The 20,429-nt window shown below is 39.3% G+C and overlaps 1 protein-coding gene across 1 annotated transcript in view; it reads left to right on the forward strand.

Annotated features, from left to right (window-relative positions):
* The window catches only part of Dus4 (Dihydrouridine synthase 4), a 111,142-nt gene that overhangs the window by 46,223 nt on the left and 44,490 nt on the right, over nt 1-20,429 (forward strand). Inside the window, exon 3 of the mRNA XM_067138938.2 lies at nt 13,627-13,702. Within this exon, the coding sequence (XP_066995039.1) occupies nt 13,627-13,702 (76 nt within the window). The remainder of the gene's footprint in view (nt 1-13,626; nt 13,703-20,429) is intronic.

A 20,429-nucleotide genomic window follows, 5' to 3' on the forward strand; every position in this document is an offset into this window, starting at 1 on the left:
CCCAGGTGGTGTAATTGTTGATAGTAATTGCCCATGTAGTTAATTAAATAGGATGGCCAGACCGGCCGCTGCAGCTTGTGTCCAGAGGAGGCCGCTTGGACCCCTCAAGTACCCTGAGATACCGCTCGCCCGCACTATGAGAGGAGCAGTGGTGTTGAAGCACGCCGCGCCCGCGGTGAACATGCAGGTCGCGGGCCAGTTACAGGTTGTGCGCCGCACATCAGCCTTGGCCGGGAGGAGGGCTCCGGCTCGCCGTGCACATGTTGGCCTCTCTGGGGAAGGGCGGGCCCATACCCTGCCTCAGGAACGGTACGGCGCCGCGCTGCTGCGGGGGCACTGAAACATTAAAGCTCGGCGGCAGAATGTTGTTGGACTATCATCTTCTTTGAGGGTACAGGCTTGTGGAGAGGTTGAGGGGCCAGCGGCGTGCAAATATTCTTTTCAGATGCAAGCCACTGTGTGTAGTGGAGCAGGAGACGGGAGCGTGGTAATGGCCGTGGCAACGACAGGATGGCAGTTTAACGAATCGGGGAAGGTTTTACAAAACGCTTACATATAAAACAAAATATTATAGAAGGGGCAGAATGCCTTAAAGGTGAAAACTCAAAAAAATATAACCTTCACATTCCTTTCACGATTATATGAAGCAAGTTAACCCAGAAATTACACTGGTTTCACCTGTGACAGGTGAACCATAAATATCCTCTCGGTGGCTGGATTGCTTAATAATAATGTGACCGGCGTAAGGAAATCTAGAATGATACACGGCCCATGAAATCTGGGGGCAAGCTTGCCCGCGGGAACAAAATTCTTGACTATCACCTGGTCACCTACCTTCAAATGGGTGGGTCTCCGTCCACGATCATATCTTTCCCTAACCTTTTCATGAGAGACTTTAAGATTGGCTTTAGCCTTCTTCCAAAGATCTTTAATATTATCCGGATCTATTGTCTCGGGTAGAATGTCACTCAGAGACCAGAGGTTAGAGAGCGGCGTGTTGGGAACGAACTTGAACATCAAAGAAGGTGGAGTAAACTTGTGAGATTCATGAACCGCCGAATTCAAAGCAAAAGCTAACCAATGCAGGGACGTGTCCCACCTGGAATGATCTTCATGATGATAGGCAATAAGTGCGGACCTGAGATTACGATTAACCCGTTCAGCCAGAGATGGTTGAGGGTAATAAGCAGAAGTAGTTACATGAGAGATGGATAAGTCAAAACAGAATTTACGAAAAAGATTAGATGTAAAAGCCTTAGCATTATCAGATACAATATATTGACACGGACCAAAAGAAGCAAAGATAGAATTTAGACAAGTAATGGTGGACTGAGCGGTAGCCAGCTTAGTCGGAAATAACCAGGAAAATCTTGTAAAACCATCTACACATACAAGGATGAACTTGTTGGCATTTCCCTTCGACTGGGGGAAAGGTCCTACATAATCAATATACAGGCGTTCCATGGGGCGCGACGCTTGATGCGAAGACAGAAGGCCTACCTTGGTGGACATGGTGGGTTTACTAAGCAAGCAGGATTTACAAGCCTTAACTAGTTCACGGATTTCACCGTCCATACCCTTCCAGATGAACATTTCACGAATCTTTTCACGGGTTTTAAAGATACCAAGATGCCCTCCTAATGGGGTCTCATGATAATACTTGAAGATCATAGGTACAAGAACAGCTGGAACGACAACTTTCATCATCTTGTCATGCCTCGAAGGGCAACATAAAACACCATTCCTCAGAACATAAGGGACGACATGTTCCCCAGAAGAAAGGGTTTCCATTATCGGAGCCAGCGTCGGATCTTCACGTTGGTATTTCTCGATATCCCTAAAGAGCATGGGAGCATCTGTTAAGATGGCATTAACACCAGATAGCATGGACTCGGGAGGTGAAGAACTATCGACCGGTTCATGGGTCTCGACGTCGTTGGAAAACATACGGCTGAGTCCGTCAGCAACAACATTTTCGGTACCTCGGATATGCCTGACATCGAATTGGAAGGCAGAAATACGGATGGCCCAACGGGCTATACGACCAGTACGACGCGGCCTACCTAAGACCCAGCTTAAGGCTTGATTATCTGTCTCCAGGTCGAATTTGACGTGTTCCAGATAGAGACGGAACTTTTCTAAGGCAAATAAGACTGCCAACCCTTCAAGCTCATAGATAGAATACTTGGCTTCTTGAGCCGACAAGGTCCTAGATGCATAGGCGATGGGTCGCCTCCCTAGTTCAGTCTCTTGAAGAAGGACTGCAGCTACCGCCGACGACGACGCGTCGGTTTGGACGATGAATTTCTTTGAGAAATCGGGCATAGCAAGTACAGGGGCATTACAGAGAGCTAATTTAAGATCTTCAAAAGCGGCTTGTTGAGAAGGTCCCCACTCGAATTTGATGCCTTTCCTACGAAGAAGGTTCAAGGGCGCCGCTCTATTAGCGAAGTTAGGAATAAACTTCCTGAAGAAATTCACCATACCAATGAACCTGGCGATACCTTTAATGTCCTTGGGAGGTTTAAAATCGCGGATGGCCTGTGTCCTAGAATGATCGACAGCAACACCATCAGGTGACACAATATGCCCTAGGAATGACATAGAGGGCTTAGCAAAGGCAACCTTGGACAACTTGACAGTTAACCCAGCCTTACGAAGGCGATCGAGAACTTCTCGCAGATGATCTAGATGTTCTTCAAAAGTCTCTGAAAATATGACGACATCATCCAAGTAGTGATACAAGTACTCAAATTTGATGTCGGAGAAGACCCTATCTAGCAGCCTAGTGAGTACAGCTGCTCCCGTGAGGAGCCCGAAAGGCACGCGGTTGTATTCGTATAAATTCCAGTCCGTGGCAAACGCTGTAAGATGTTTAGACTCTTCGGCTAGAGGAATTTGATTGTAGGCCTGATTCAAGTCCAAGATGGTGAAGAACTTGGCCTTACGGAACCATGAAAAACAAGAATGAAGGTCGGGAAGGGGCACAGATTGTAACACCACCTTCCGATTGAGAGCCCTATAATCAATGACAGGCCTGAAGCCCCCCTGGGGTTTTGGGACTAGAAAAATAGGCGACGAATACGCTGACTTGGAGGGCCTAATGGTACCATCCTTCAACATCTGATCGATGATTTCTTTCAGAGCCTTCATTTTAGGTGGAGATAGCCTATAAGGTGGAAAACGAACAGGAATCGAATCCGTGACCTCAATTTTGTATTCAATAAGGTCAGTAACACCAAGAGTCTCAGAGAACACCTCTGGAAACGACTGACACAACTTACGAATACTATCAGCCTGCTCCTCAGGTAGATGTCTAAGGTCTAACGACATCTCATCCTGGGTAGGCGAAATAGATGAACATGATACAGAATTACACTTCAATAATGGGATTTTACAATTAGAGGCAAATTTGAAAGTGCACGACCTACTCTGAAGATCGAGCACAAGACAAGTGTGAGAAATGAAGCCAGCTCCCAATATGATGGGGCAAGACAGGTGCTTGGCCACGAACAATTTGATTTTCCATGTAAATTTAAAAATACGAATTTTGACATATAAGCAACCGAGAATTTCTAATGGAGAGGAATTAGCCGAAACATATTGGATCGCAGACAAACAATAGTTAGGAAGCTTACAAACAGATTTCAATTTTGAATACCAATCAGCCGAAATAACAGAACAAACACTGCCTGAATCTAATAGAGCTGTTATAGGTTCGTTATTTAACTCAATCTTAAGAAAAGGAACAGGTGCGGGGGTATCCGCCGCAATCCTAAGACACTCTTTGGGGCATTCAAAAGATGGATTTGCAGATTGAGTTGTCCCTGAACTTTCGAACTGTTTACCAGGGGCTGAGTCTCGGGAAGATGAATTAGTCGACTCAGCCGAAGCCGCTAGTCACATTTTATTATTGGCATTGGTGGAATTTGCACCAGAAGTTGAGCAGGAGGGGGTGCTATTTGAGTTTGGGCAATTCTTGGCGATATGTGAGAAAGCCCCACATTTAAAACAGCCTTGTGATGAACCAGCTCCATTATTTGCCCTACTAGACTTGATCAGTGGACACTTATTGCGAAGATGGTCAAGCGATCCGCAAGCATAACATTTACGGGGTGTGACTGATTGGCGAGGTGGAGGCCGAGTATTACTAAAGGAAGGCGGGGGTTCTCTCGCGACACGCAAAGAATCGGCGTATCTAACTCCTTCCGCTGAGACGGCCAATGCTTCAAGTTCAGAGAAAGTTTGCGGGCACGCCGCGAAACATAAATATGACCTATAAGATGGTGAAATTCCTTCTACAATAGCCTGTACAATCTGGTCTTCAGGAAAATGAAGAGCAAATACCCTAGTATAGAATTTAATATCTTGGATGAAGTCTGCCAAGTTTTCATCCAAACGTTGTACGCGATAATAGTACTTCTGAATCAGAGATGACCTCGCGCGGGCAGGAATAAAATTTGCAAGCAAGTGTGCATGAAAATCTTCGATGGATGACTGTTCAGCTATGGCTCTTACTATTTTGTCGGAGAGAATACCAATTGCATAAGGATAAATGATTTGTAAAATTTGACATGGAGAAAGAGAAAACACAAGGGCATGATCCTGAAATTCAACTAAAAACCTTAAGAAAGAAATAACTTCACTGGTGGTGTTGACAGAAAACTTCGAGATACCTCTGAGCAACATTGCCAATGGATGAGGCAAACTGCTGTACCCAGGTGACATAGTCAGTAAAGGTTTAAGTGGCAAAGAAGTTAATTCAGCACGTACATTATTCAATGAGTTACGGCGTTCAGACTCGTTGTCCAATGGGGCAGAGATAGTTTGAGCTCCAACAGTTTTCCTATTGACTTCTCCCTTAGGAGGCTCTTCCTCGCTACCTACATCCACCGTAGCGGGTTGATCAGTTTTGGGAGGAACTTCCCCAGTTAACAATTGAGTGACCTTATTAGATAATTCAGAAATATTTTCAAGCAGCGTACTAGCTTCCTTCCTATGAACGTCATTCAGTTTTAGAGACAATAGATCGTTAACTCTATTTGAAAAATGAAATAGTCTGGCTTGCACACGCTTAATTTGATTAGGCGAAGGGTCATTTTCATCAAAAAAACTAACTACAGATGCTAGCCCAGTAATATTCTCGACGATCGTGGAAAGAGAGTCGTCAATTTCTTTCTCTCCCAAGGTGGGGATGGAAATGGGCAAATCAAGGGACTCTCTAAGCCTGTTAGTGTCTACTGCAACCGTGCCTCCAGATTGCACATTTCTGATAGTTAATTCATAGATCAACTCCTCTTTGCGCAAATAGTTAAGATGGAGAACATCGCGAGGGCCGGGCATGATGACAGAACAATTTTGAAAACTCAAAAAATTCCAGCAGCTGAGAAAATGGTTAGAGTTCGGAACAAAACAATGTTTAGCCGTCAAAAGGGGCTAAATTGAGACCCATTCAACCACGCTCTGCTACCACTTGTTACCGTGTTTTTGTGGTAGTTAGAGGTGAAAGAAGGTGCGGGGTGGTGAATAGGTCTCGGGCTACGAAATTAAAGTGAATTTAAAATTTAACAAGGTTATATTTTCTTTTCAAAATCAAGAAATAACAAACATGGCAGGTACAGAGTAGCAAGGCAACAAAAGTACAATTACAGTATTTACAGGATTTGGGCTTCGAGCCCCGCGCTCACAATCCTTGAGCAATCAGCTCAACTTTACGATATACAGTTTTCAACAAAGGGGCCGAAAACCCCATTCACGCCCAGGAGCACTTGCTCCAAATTACACAGAGAAGCCTCCTCGAGGCATACAACACACCATTTTTCAAGAAAGAGCCACCCGCTCTCAAAATTTAAGCCTATCACAAGGCCACACCTAACTCGACTTTCAAGCTGTCCTCAAAGGACATAGGCACAGGGGTAAAATACCCAACCTACTGAGGCCTATTAAGAAAAGAAACATGAAAATTACATGGCCTCTAAAAAACCAGCTTGAGAGGAGGCGATCATGCACTCCTAACACACTTGTTTAAAACCTACTTGGCACTAGGCCGTTAATGCAAGGGCTAATCCCATACTAAAGAGGTGACTTTAGAATGAAACAAATTACATTACATTAGAGAAGAATAGGTTGTGAAAAGTAAGTTCACCTCAAAACAATATGAGTGGGAGCTCGAGAGGGTTAAGCACTCTCTATCCCAATATGTAGTTTAAAAGATAGAATAGATACTAGTTTCTTTACATTTTAAGGAAGGTTACATAATGGAAAAACTTCGGACCCGCCCCGAGAGTTAAACTGCTGAGCAAGCAAGAAAAGAAGTTATTAATCGGCCATTACCTGGTTGTTGACTGCCGCCGAAGAAAGAGGCGCTTCCCGCCCCCTGCTATGTACTTTACACACGAAAAGATGGAACAGAAGTGGCCCGGAGACCCTAAAATCAGCAGTTTATATACTCTCGCGGAAAGTTCGAGGCGTTAGGGGAATGAGAACACCCTCCCAAAAAGAACTTTATTGGCTAACCGAGAAAACCCCTACACAAACGGAAGAAGAAACACATAATTGGTGGAAAATAAATAGAAGAAATTCGGGATTGGCTAAATTCAAAACAAGGGGAAAGAAAGGGTTAATATTGCCAACTTAAATAATGACTGAAAGAAATTTAGCAAAGAACAAACTTTTGAAATTAAATTTTCTCCAAGAAACAGTTCTTTCACTTCGCACTAGGGTGCACTATTGTTGATCTTCAGTAGTGTCCTCTAGAAGAGAAAGTTCACACTTCTTACTACAAGCAAAACAAAATTACATCAAAAATGACACAGTTCAAAAACTCCAAAATTTCCAAGTAGTGACATCTTCTGAGAAAGTTGAAAATTAATATCATAGATAAAGTTCAGACTTCCTCCAGCAGAGGAGTTTCAACTGGCGCAAATTTTAAATAAGCGGCGTGGAGGTGTACCACCCGGTACAGTTACTATTATTGATAAATTATTGTTTTTATATCGTACTCATTGTTGTTTTTAATTACAATGCACATTTTATATTAGCAATATAGGGTAAATATAACAGTATTTCAGAAAACTGTACTTGCTTAGTCATCCGTGAAATATTTTTTCCATTCTCAAAAAATGGTATAATATATAAACAATTTTAAAATCTCAAGTGATAGTTGACATAATAAAAACAGCGTCTTTCAAAACTAGTTGTTCAAACAAGCACAAAGAAGAAAGAATCATGCAAGTATCTACTACAGGTACAGAGATATAATGTTTAAAATATCCCTAAAAATGCCCAGTCCAGAACATTTGTTAAGGATATTAAGGCCCAGGCTGGAATGGGTTAAGCAAAGGACCTACCATTTCACAAGCTCATTGCAACACTTGCAAAAAATCAATTGATTTATCAAACATGGGTCGTCAGGCTGTTACATCTCATAGTAAAGGAAAAAATCATATGAATTTAGCTAAAATGAAAGAAGACCAATCTTCCATTAAAACCTTGTTTTGTGCTTCAAGTACCTCAAGAGAAAATGTTGCTAGTACAAGTCATCTAAATATCCATCAAGAAAGTATGGCAATTTCACCCCAACATGAGATTTTGAAATGCAACAGTCATTTGAATCATTTTGCACAGGGGACGATGTTACAAAAGCGGGGCCCTACGCAGTGGCCTCCACAGTATGCACTAACCATGCGTCTTGGTAGGTGTGCTAGGTACCAACTGACGAGCCCAACCTAGCACATGGGGGTGAAACGCTGGCAACCAGGAATGAGTTAGCTGGAAAATGTATAATGTCCAATTACGTAACATTTATATTGGTATTATAAATTTACTCATTCAGGACAAATATTTCAGATTCCCTATGGGAATCTACATCTATATCAAGTCCACTTAAGGCGGGAGAGGGGTGGAAAGAAGTGAAGAAGAAGAAGAAGTTAAAGTTGAATTATTTGTATGAGTATACATTTATCTCGAAAACTGAAGGAATAATCTTAACTGAAGGTGTTACAGACATACAGACATGAAAACTAGTATTTGGAATCTCCTTTAAAAATAATGAGGGGCTGCCTGGCTGAGGCGGTAAAGGCGTGCTTGGTTCGCCCGGAAGGATGTGGGTTCGAATCCCCGTCAGGAAGTCGTAAAATTTAAGAAACGAGATTTCCACTTCCGGAGGTGCACATGGCCCTGAGGTTCACTCAGACTACACTAAAAATGAGTACCAGGGTAATTCCTGGGGGCAAAGGCAGCCGGGCGTAGAGCTAACCATCAACCCCCATCAAGTGCCGAGGTTAACAATGGTGGAAGCCTTTACCTTCCACCCCTCCAAGGGCCTTCATGGCCTGTATGGAGATGACTTTGCTTTGCTTTTTAAAAATAATGAAACACTTTTTTTTTTTTGTTTTCAGAAAATCCAGTTAAGGGGCTGAAAAGAATCAGAAAAGCAGGTGAATTTCTAAAATGAGTACTGGTATATCTATATTATATGTCAAAAACTTAACATGTTAGAGACAATAAATGTGGTATTTGCAAAGTCCTTTAAAAATACAGGAACATGTACCTTTTTGTTTTCAGAGAAGGCACTTAACAGGGGGTGAAAGAAGTGAAAAATAGTTGAATAATTTTTTATGAGGATACTTCTATCTTAAAAACTGAAGATGTTACAGACGTGAAAATTGGTATTTGGAATCTCCTTTAAAAATCAAGGAACATGTATTTTTGTTTTCGGAAAATACACTTAGATCGGGGTGAGGGGTGGGGAAGGACTGCTAAAGGGATTTAATTCTTTTTATGGGGATACTTATGTATATCGGTATCTCAGAAACTGAGGATATTACAGATGTGGGAGTAGGTATTTGGAATCTCCTTTAAAAATAAAGAAACGTGTGTTTATGTTTTCGACTTGAGAGAAGACTGTTTCTCACATGTACAGTTCTATGTCGGATGGTAGTCTTAGCCCCAAAAGGTAATACCACAGCATGGTTTACAAAGAATTTCTGGGGTAAATGAAACTCAATTTTTGGGTACATTTTTCTACTTTAGGAATTTTCAGATTATGTCTTTGTACAGTGTTGAGGAACGAGTACTTTGATCAAATTACAAAATCCATGCTAGCAAAGCCACGGGTAATTGCTAGTTGATACATATATATATAAGAAAACATATAGGTCCAATAATACTGTCTATTTTCTAGAAATATAGGAATTCCCCTCTTAATTATTACAGGGTCAGATAAAGTTTAGCCTACTCTAATTCTCTGAGTTCTATTTTCTAGAAATATAGCCACCCATTGTTACTCTTTTGTCTAGTCCAACTGCACTCATTTTTGCCAGTAGTCTCCCTTAATCTACCCTATCAAATGCCTTAGATAGGTCAATTGCGATATAGTCCATTTGACCTCCTGAATCCAAGATGTCTGCTATATTTTGCTAGAATCCTACAAGTTGCGCTTTAGTGGAGTAACCTTTCCTAAACCCGAACTGCCTTCTCTCGAACCAGTTATTAATTTTGCAAGCATGTCTAATATAATCTGAAAGAATGCTTTCCCAAAGCTTACTTGCAATGCATGTCAAACTGACTGGCCTGTAATTTTCAGCTTTGTCTAATACCCTTTCCTTTATACACAGGGGCTATTATAGCAACTCTCCATTCATTTGGTATAGCTCCTTCATGCAAACAATAATCAAACAAGTACTTCAGATATGATAGTATATTCCAACTCATTGTCTTTAGTATATCCCCCAAAACCTTATCAGTTCCAACTGTTTTTCTAGTTTTCAACTTTTATGTCTTATTGTAAATGTCATTGTAATTATAGGTAAATTTTAATACTTCTTTAGTATTAGTCACCTCCTCTATCTGCACATTATCCTTTACATACTGCTGACTGAGTACTTCTGCCTTTTTGAAGATCCTCATATTCACTCTCCCCTTGTTCATTAATGTTTCCTGGAATGTCTTTTTTGGAACGTGTTTCTGCCTTAAAGTACCTATACATACCCTTTCATTTTCACTAAAATTTGTATGACCGCCAATTATGCTTGCCATCATGTTATCCTTAGCTGACTTCCTCGCTAGATTCAATTTCCTAGTAAGTTCAATTTCTCCTTACTTCCACAGCCATTTCTAACTCTATTTCTTTCCAACCTGCACCTCCTTCTTAGTCTCTTTAGTTCTCTGTTAAATATAGTGGATCTTTATCATTCCTTGCCACATTTAAAGATACAGACCTGTTCTCGCATTCCTCAACAATTGCTTTAAACCCATCCCAGAGTCTGTTAATATTTTTAATTTCTGTTTTCCACCGACATATAGTTACTTTTTAAAACCTTCCTCATGCCTGTTTTATCAGCCATATAATACTGCCTAACAGTCCTAATTTTAATATCTTCCTTTTTATCACATTTATTTTTATCTGCAGCAAAAAGAGCTTCGTGATCAGTAATACCCTCTATTACTTTGGTTTCTGTATAGAGATCTTGTTTTACCAGCACCACATCCAGAATATTCTTCCCTCTAGTTGGTTCCATCACTTTCTGAATCAGCTGCCCTTCCCATATTAACTTATTTACCATTTGTTGGTCATGCTTCCTGTCGTTCACATTACCTTCCCAACTGACATGTGGTAAATTGAGATCTCCCGCTATAATCACATCTTTCCATATCGTTTCCCACATAGCTGATTATCTTATCAAATAATTCTGAATCAGCGTGAGCACTACCCTTTCCCAGTCTGTACACTCCAAAAACATCAAGTTGCCTATTATCTTTAGAGATGAGCCTTACATCTAGCATTTCATGTTTGTCATCTTTAACTTTTTCATAGCTTACAAATTCTTCTGTCACCAGAATGAATACTCCCCCTCCTACCATTCCTATCCTATCTCTCTGACACACACTCCAGTAATTCAACAATGATACAGAAATTTTTTGAGATCCATCTATTCAATACACATTGGGTTCTTGAAAATTAAGATTTACATCTTTTCATATTAATTAAACGGGACATGTTTAGCCCATTGTATGGGCATCATCAGCCGTAATTTCATGCCTAAAAGATAAAGATCAGTATCCTGATTACTCTAGTCATAGTGTTACTTGGAGAAACATAGGTGTTATAAAAATGAGGAAACTTGTTGTGAGGTCCTAAATGACAATTTACACAATTAAAACATGTTTAAAATATGTACAAGAATAATGATTAATGTTGGTGCAATCTTACATTGAAATCTTTAAAGTATCTCTAAAATAGCCAAACTCTCCTTATTTACATGAACAATAAGAAAGTCAATGGCTAAAATTATGGCCTAGAGGTACAAGATCAAAATATGAATGGAATCTGGTTAAAGGCAACCCAATTTGAAATCGTAGAATGGTTACAATGGACCGTAAGTGGCTTAATCATTTAAAGAAGACATTAATTATTCTTGTTGAAAGCTTATAGTATTATCATAGAGTATACGGCTGTGTGACTGATGGAGATTTTGTTGTTGTTGTTATTATTAAACCTGTATTTGTGAGGTGAATCCACAGTCTTTGTATTTTTGTTGAAAAAATTATAAAAGGTTCACGTCTGAGTGTTGCCGTGTGCGTCTTTACTAGCTGATGCAATTTTTTTTTTTTTTTGCAAGTTGTTTTACGTCGCACCGACACAGGTAAGTCTTATGGCGACGATGATGCAATTGTTTCCTCGTGCTAATAGTCAAATGGGAACGTCCATGCTTGATGTTGGCTATAGCTTGAATGTTGGGAACGACTATAGAGGGATGTGTGGTGAAGAATCTGTAATGAGAGGAGGGTAGAAAAACTTTAAGTTTAAAGAAAAGACTGCTATAATTTGGCAAGAAACGTTGTGTATACATTTACTTACCCTCTCGATTTTTGTGGTGTGAACTAGTTGCCTTTGCAGCGTCAGAATGAGTGACACTTGCATTTCTTGTGTTGTATCTGTGTTTAATTGAGAGAGGGGGGTGTGGTGCAGGAGAGGAGTTGGGCGGAGCGTTAAGCTTACGCGCTGTTGGCTGTGGAGGTTAGTAGGGGCGGATATGGAGGGAGTTACCTTTAGTGGAATGGTGGGAGCTGTTGTGGATGTTATTTTAAGAATTTTACTTCGATTTAAATTTAGTGATTGTAACAAGTTAGGTAAAATCTCATATAAGGGATTTTTACTTCACTGTACGGGTTGCGAACCTGGAACTTTGTCGTTCATAATGTTGTACTATTCGCCGGACTTATAAAATTTTTCAACAGTGCGTCGATACATTGAAAATATCCAGCGTGTGTCGAGATTAACATATCTCCGAGATTTACTTGGAACTTACAAAGTTTTCAGCCTGTATTAATGTGAACTTTAATTTACGAGAGTGATAACTCGGGACTTATAAAATTTACCGCATGTGATAATATGACTTTAACATTCGACTCGTGCTATTCGAGACTTATAAAATTCGTATCAATGATACTCAGGACTTAGAAACATTCTTGAGATTAACATTTTCAGTGATTTAATTTATCGGATGTTGTCTTATTTGTGAACAGTAATACAAAACGATACAGTGAATCATAAGGTTATTTTACCAGAAATTATGGAAATATCAACTCATTTGAAGGAAATTAACAAATATTATTTGCTTAATATTGGTGCAGTGAACAACTAGGAACATTCAAACACATGTTCGTGTGTGGTTAGAGAACAGAACTTTCACTTCACTCTTTAAATTAATTTTCAATCCAGTACCATGAACTCAGAGAGACTGTGGCATTATTTTCATGTAAATAGAATGAGCTGTACTGTGAACTGTGTAAATAGAATGAACTATGCTTTGAACTGTGTTATAAGGATAGAATTTCGAGCCGTAGACTGTGCTTCGAAACTTCGAACTGTGCTTTCATTTCAGAGTGAATTCTTAGCTAGTCAAGTATCTTTACTTAGAACTATACTTCTGATTTCAACTTCAGATGATAGACTGTGACATGAACTGTAATACTTAGTGCTAGAGACTCGGGGCTCAAAATCGGATCCGTAACACATCTTGTTACTGGAACTGGTGTGCTGCCTTTTCTTTCAGATAATGCAGATGAGGTGTCGCTGCTTCCACTATCACTTTCACTGTCATTATTTCTCTCCAGACACGTCTCTGAGACGATGCTGGCACCCATGGGATGATTTTCAATTAGTTCGATCACATGTCGACCGATCTCCCTTTCTTCCAAAGTTATTTCACGAGTAGGGGAGAAACCGTTTTCACGGAAATAATGTAAAGCATACTCTAGAACATTAGCTGGATTCATAACTGCTCTTTCAAAGGGATACGTGTCAACTGGCTAGCACAGAAAGCTCTTCAAGGTAACCTGGTTGCTTCAGTTGGTCACCAGGGTTGTCCACGTCGAGCTATATGCTAATGCGTGCAATTCTATCAGACATTTCCGTATTAATATCAGGAACTTGCAGATCGAAGTGGCAGCTGAATTTTTGTACATTGCTTTCTTATGGACCTCTGATCTCCTCTACCAAACTTCATTGTTGATTTCAATATGACAGTATGGACAGTTCCCTTGTCAGTCCCTGATGAGCTCATTTTTATAATTTCCATGAACTCTTGAGGTTTTTTTAAAATTTACATTTCTTTTTGTTAGGTGATAAGCCGCTCATCGTGCAGTTTGCTGCAAATAATGCCTATGAGTTTGCCATGGCTGCAGAAATGGTAGCTGTGTAAGTACTTTATATCTCATAAGTCTTATAATAATGTAGCTTACATCCAGTTTTTGAAACCCAATTGGTTCTAGACATTTAGTTTAGTCTTATGGTATGACGCAAATTAGTGGACATTTCTTGTTTGTTTTCAGTACTTTCTCGCATGCTTGTGCATATTAGTCTTTAGTAAAAATCAGAATAGTTGTATAGTTGTGAATTTCATAAAGTTTTATGTTCTCTTGGTCTTTGTAAAATTTTATGGATTCCATTCTTGTACCTTTCCATTCCTTGAATTTAATTATATTTTGAATCTTTGGCCATCTGAGTTACACAGTACTTTCCTCTTGCATTCAAGATTCCCTGATCAAATCCTAGCACCTAATAATGTGTAAATACAAAAGGCCTATTGAGGCAGCATCTCTCGTAACTGTTAATAGTTGATTAGATGCTAAGCACATTTCTTCTTCTTCTTATTATTATTATTATTGTTACGGGGTTACCCATGGACCAGCAGAGGTGAAAGAAGGTGCCGGGATGAATGGGTCTAACTACAGAGTCAAAGCTAATTTAAAATTTCAACAAAGGTTTTTTTTTTTTTTTAAATCAACAAATAACAATGTAACAGGTACCAGTAACAATACACAGGTCTAGTAAAGACAAGATTGGTGGTATAGACAGGGCTTGGGCTTCAAGCCCTTACTACACAATTCCTAAGCTACATGCTCAAAATTACAAAGGTCAACATTTATGCAAGGGCAGAACACCCCTCGATACATAGAGCACTTGCTCCCAAGTTTTTAACCTCAAACCTCCCAGAGGCACTTTTACAACAATTGAAAAGGGCTGACACGCTCTCAGTTTTTCAAGCCTATCCCAGGCAACATCAAAACCTTACAATTACTTGCCATCAAGGCACAACTTACAAAAATGAAACACGAGTAATGGTTAAGTAAATGGCCCGAAACACCAAATAGAATGGAGGCGAGTACTTGCACTCCTAGAACTGAATTCTAAAAAACCTAAAAGGCACTAGGCCGAGGAAACAGGGGCTATTCCCAAACTTGGAGGTGACTTGTATAATAAAGAAATTTAAAACGTTACGGAAGGGAAGAAAATCAGTTGCAAAACGTAGTCACCTCAAACCAAAATGAAGGGGAGCTCGAGAGGGAGCATCACTCTCTATCCCCAATTTACAGTTAAAGATTTTATGAAGTTTTTACATAAGCCGGCAGAAAATTACATTTTAGAGAAGTTGGTTACATATTAAAATTTCGGATCTATCCCTCGGGTTAAACTGCGGAGCTAGCCAGAAATAAACATGTTAAATGGCCATTACCTTGCTGAAGAACTGCTGCCTGATGAAAGAGGCACCTCCCGCCTCCTGCTTCACATACCCACACTTAGATGTTGATCAAATGGCCAAGAGACGAGAAAATCTGCAGTTTATAAACCCTCGGGGAAGGTTCGAGACCTTTCACGAATAAGAGAGTCACACCCTCACAATTTAATTGGTGGATTTAAAAGTTACACACAAAATCGAAGAAGGCAGTGTTAGGTTGAAAATTAATTACAGAAATTTGGGATTGGCTAGATTCAAAACTGGCGGAAAGAAAAGATCAATATTGCCAACCCAAAAATAAATGAACGTCATGTAGTAAAAAAAACTTATTAATACAAAACTTCTTCAAAAAAGGTTCTTTCACTTCGCACCAGGGTGAATGTTCAAACTTCTTGATGAATGGAAAACAAAAACAAGTAGAAATTCACACAGTTCACAACAAATTTTAGTGGTGCCATCTTCATAGAAAATTTATAAGTTGGTCCAGTTTCAAGTTCAAGGTTTCTCCTGTAGAGGAGTTCTTTAAGGCGCAAGATTTAAATGTGCAGCGTAGAGATGTACCTCCCAGTATTATTATTATTATTATTATTATTATTATTATTATTATTATTATTATTATTATTATTATTATTATTCCAGGGTTACCCGTGGAACGCAGAGGTGAAAGGTGGTGCTGGGGTGAATGGGTCTAACTACAGTGTCAGAATTAATTAAAAACTTAAATTGAAGGTTATATTTCCAGAACACAAAATTTATCAACTTTTATAGGTAAAAGTAGCAAGCATTAAACAAGATTGGGAAAAATCCAAGATTAGTGGTTTTAACAGCCTTCGTTTTACTTTTCCTGAACACCTAGCTCAAATTTACAAAAGAGCACAAATTTATACGAGAGCAGAAATCCCCCTAATTCAAAGAGCACTTGCTCCTAAAATTACAACATTTAGCCTTCAAGAAGCATACCGTAACCTTACTTTGAAAAAGAGCTAACAGGCTCTGTTTTCCAAGCCTATTCAAGCTGACATCAACTTACAATTTCTGGATTATACAGGGGTATTTAATACAAAACCTACTGGGCCTTCATGGAACAAGAATAACGGCTAAATAAATGGCCCAAACACAAAATGAATGTAGGCGAATACTTGCACTCCTAGATATGAACACTTAAAACCTAAAGGGCATTAGGCCGATGAAACAGGGGCTATTCCCAAACTATGGAGGTGACTCGTGTAAAAATAAATTAGAACATTACGGAAAGGAAGAAAACCACAACAGAGTCACCTCAAACCAATATGAAGGGGAGCTCGAGATGGTACATCTCTATCCCTGATTTACAGATAAAGATTTTATGAAGTTCTTACATTAGCCGGCAGAAAGTTACATTCTTAGGAAAACTGGGTTACATAGTTAATGATTCAAACCTTTCCCATGGGTTTAAACTGCGGAGATATCAAGAAAGAAAGATGTTATGTGGCCATTACCTTGTCGAAGTTTCGCTGCCTGATGAAAGAGGCCTCCTGCTTTGACACACACACGTAGTAAGATGATGATCAGTTGGCCAAGAGACGTGAAAATCCGCAGTTTATAAACCCTCAGGGAAAGTTCAAGACCATTCAAGATTAAACTAGCCACACCCTCTCACGTTTATTGGGTAGTTTCAAAGTTACAATGAGAATCGAAGAAGAAGAAGAAGAAGAAGAATTCTGTGATGGGTTGAAAATTAATTACAAAACTTTGGGATTGGTTAGATTCAAAACTGGCAGAAATAAAAGGGAAATATTGCCAACCCAAAAATAAATGAACATTGATTAGTAAAAAAAATTATAAATACAAAAGTTCTTTCACTTTGCACCAGGGTGCTTGATCATAGATTTTAGTAGTGGCATCTGTGGAAGAATGTCCAAACTTCTTGATGAATGGCAAACAAAACAAGTAGAAATACAGTCAGTTCAGGAAACTTCACAATAACAAAATTACATCAGATTTTAGTGGTGACATCTTCTAATTAAAGTTCTAAGTAGGTATAGTTTCAGTTTCACTGTTTTACTAGTACAGGAGTTCTTTTAGGCGCTAGATTTAAATGTGCAGCGTTGGGGTGTACCTTTCAGTATTATTGTTGTTGTTATTATTATTATTATTATTATTATTATTATTATTATTATTATTATTATTATTATTATTATTATTATTATTATTATTATTATTATTATTATTATGTTCTTGTAGAAAACATGGAAGGTGCAAGGGTGATAACTGGTATAAATAGGTGAGAACAATGGCAGGGGTCACTCACAATGGAAAGACAAAGGCCAAGTTAGAAATGAACTTGATGAATGGAACTATGCATCTGAACTGCTTTTATTGGTCGGGTCATGTGAAGCAAATGGAAAATATAGGTTAGCTAGAAGAATGAACTCAACGCTAGAGGGTAGAAGAAAGTCGATAGAAACCTATGTGATGACGATCACTCTATTTTTAGTGATCTGGGTGTAGAACTAGATGAGACCACAATGCAGGAGGAGATATATTGCTGGAGTGCAAATGGAGAATTATTGTAGAAGAGATATTTTGCTGGAACGTTTGTTATGTCTCCTTTACTTGATATCTGAACTTCTGCATGTTTCAGCATTAGGGGTAGTATGACTTTGCAATAAAATATGGCGTACAGGACCGAATCAGTATTATAATGATCATTTGTTGGATTGTTCTCATTATCTGTGATGACTGTTATTAAGTTTCAGTGGTTGCTCTTGGTTGCACTACTGTCAAATCATCTTTTGAGTGAACTGCTATGTACACTTTAGACTACATTATTGCACATACTTACTGTTATCCAGCTGTCTGAGCCACCACTTCTGGCTGTCAACTGACTGGACTTCCTTTTACTATCTGACATAGAAGTACTTGAGTGCATTGTGTGACCTTTACAAATTCAGCAGTCTATGTAGCGAACAGTAAAAATAAAAAATGTGTTTGAGTCATCAGTCCATAGACTGGTTTGATGCGGCCTACATGCCACCCTATCCTGTGCTAACCTTTTCATTTCTACATAACTATTGCATCCTACATTTGCTCTAATCTGCTTGTCATATTCATACCTTGGTCTACCCCTACCGTTCTTACCACCTACACTTCCTTCAAAAACCAACTGAACAAGTCCTGGGTGTCTTAAGATGTGTCCTATCATTCTATTTCTTCTTCTCGTCAAATTTACCCAAATCAATCTCCTCTCACCAATTCGATTCAGTATCTCTTCATTCGTGATTCGATCTATCCATCTCACCTTCAGCATTCTTCTGTAACACCATATTTCAAAAGCTTCTATTCTCTTTCTTTCTGAGCTAGTTATCGTGCATGTTTCACTTCCATACAATGCCACGCTCCACACGAAAGTCTTCAAAAACATCTTTCTAATTCTGATATCAATGTTTGAAGTGAGCAAATTTCTTTTCTTAAGTAAGCTCTTCCTGGCTTGTGCTAGTCTGCATTTTATGTCCTCCTTACTTCTGCCATCGTTAGTTATTTTACTACCCAAGTAACAATTTTCATCTACTTCCTTTAAGACTTCATTTCCCAATCTAATATTTCCTCTATCACCTGCCTTCGTTCGACTGCGCTCCATTACTTTTGTTTTGGACTTATTTATTTTCATCTTGTACTCCTTACCCAAGACTTCATCCATACCATTCAGCAACTTCTTGAGATCTTCTGCAGTCTCAGATAAAATAACAATATCATTGGCAAATCTCAAGGTTTTGATTTCCTCTCCTTGGACTGTGATTCCCTTGCCAAATTTCTCTTTGATTTCCTTTACTGCCTGTTCTATGTAAACATTGAAAAGGAGAGGGGACAAACTGCAGCCTTGCCTCACTCTTTTCTGGATTGCTGCTTCTTTTTTAAAGCCCTCGATTCTTATCGCTGCAGACTGATTTTTATACATATTGTAGATAATTCTTCGTTCTCGGTATCTGATCCCTATCATCTTCAGAATCATAAATAGCTTGGTCCAATCAACATTATCGAATGCCTTTTCTAGATCTACGAATGTCATGTACGTGGGCTTGTCCTTCTTGATTCGATCCTCTAAGATCAGACGTAAAGTCAGGATTGCTTCACGTGTTCCTACATTTCTTCTGAAGCCAAATTGATCTTCTCCCAACTCAGCTTCAACCTTTTTCCATTCTTCTGTAAATAATACGTGTTAAAATTTTGCAGGCATGAGATACTAAACTAATGGTGCAGTAGTTTTCACACCTGTCAGCACCGGCTTTCTTTGGAATAGGTATAACAACATTTTGCCGAAAATCAGATGGGACTTGTCCTGTCTCATACATCTTGCACACTAAATGAAATAACCTTGCCATGCTGGTTTCTCCTAAGGCAGTCAGTAATTCAGAGGGAATGTCATCAATTCCAGGTGCCTTGTTCCTATTTAGGTCACTCACAGCTCTGTCAAACTCTGATCTCAAAATTGGGTCTCCCATTTCATCAGCATCAACAGCCTGTTCATGTTCCAGAACTAAATTATCTACATCCTTATCTTGATACAACTGTTGGATATGCTCCTGCCATCTTTTTGCTTTGTCTTCTTTCCCTAGAAGTGACTTTCCATCTGAGCTCCTAATATTCATACACCTAGATTTCCTTTCTCCAAAGGTTTCCTTGATTTTCCTGTATGCAGCATCTACCTTTCCCAGAACCATACAGCCTTCGACATCCTTGCACTTCAGGCATAGATATCAAGGATAATTAAATAAAAAACCACCTATTCAATACTTTCCACGTTTAATGTGGTTATTATCTACATGATTTTATGTAGACTCATTTGGTCAGGTACATGTTTCACCCATTATTTTGGGCATCTTCAGCACTTCTCCTTCAGCCATTCTTCCTTAGCTACCTTGCACTTTGTATCCACTTGATTCTTTACTCGCCTGTATTCTTTTCTGCCCTCTTCATTTCTAGCATTCTTGTATTTCCGTCGTTCATCAATCAGGTCTAGTATCTCCTGAGTTATCCACTGATTCTTAGTTGATCTTTTCTTCCTTCCTAACATTTCTTCAGCAGCTCTACTGACTTCATTTTTCATGACTCTCCACTCTTCCTCTATAGTGTTTCCTTCAGCCTTTTCATTTAGTCCTTTTGCAACATGTTCCTTGACACAATCCCTCACACTCTTTTCTTTCAACTTGTCTTCATCCCATCTTTTTGCATCCTTTCCTTTCTTCAATTTCTTCAGCTTCGGATGGCATTTCATGACCAACAAGTTGTGGTCAGAGTCCACGTCTGCTCCTGGGAAAGTTTTGCAATCCAACACCTGGTTTCTGAATCTCTGCCTAACCATAATGAAGTCTATTTGATACCTGCCAGTGTCTCCAGGTCTCGTCCACGTATACAGCTGTCGTTTGT

Source organism: Anabrus simplex, chromosome 2 (assembly GCF_040414725.1).
Source record: "Anabrus simplex isolate iqAnaSimp1 chromosome 2, ASM4041472v1, whole genome shotgun sequence".
NCBI classification, from domain to species: Eukaryota; Metazoa; Arthropoda; class Insecta; order Orthoptera; family Tettigoniidae; genus Anabrus; species Anabrus simplex.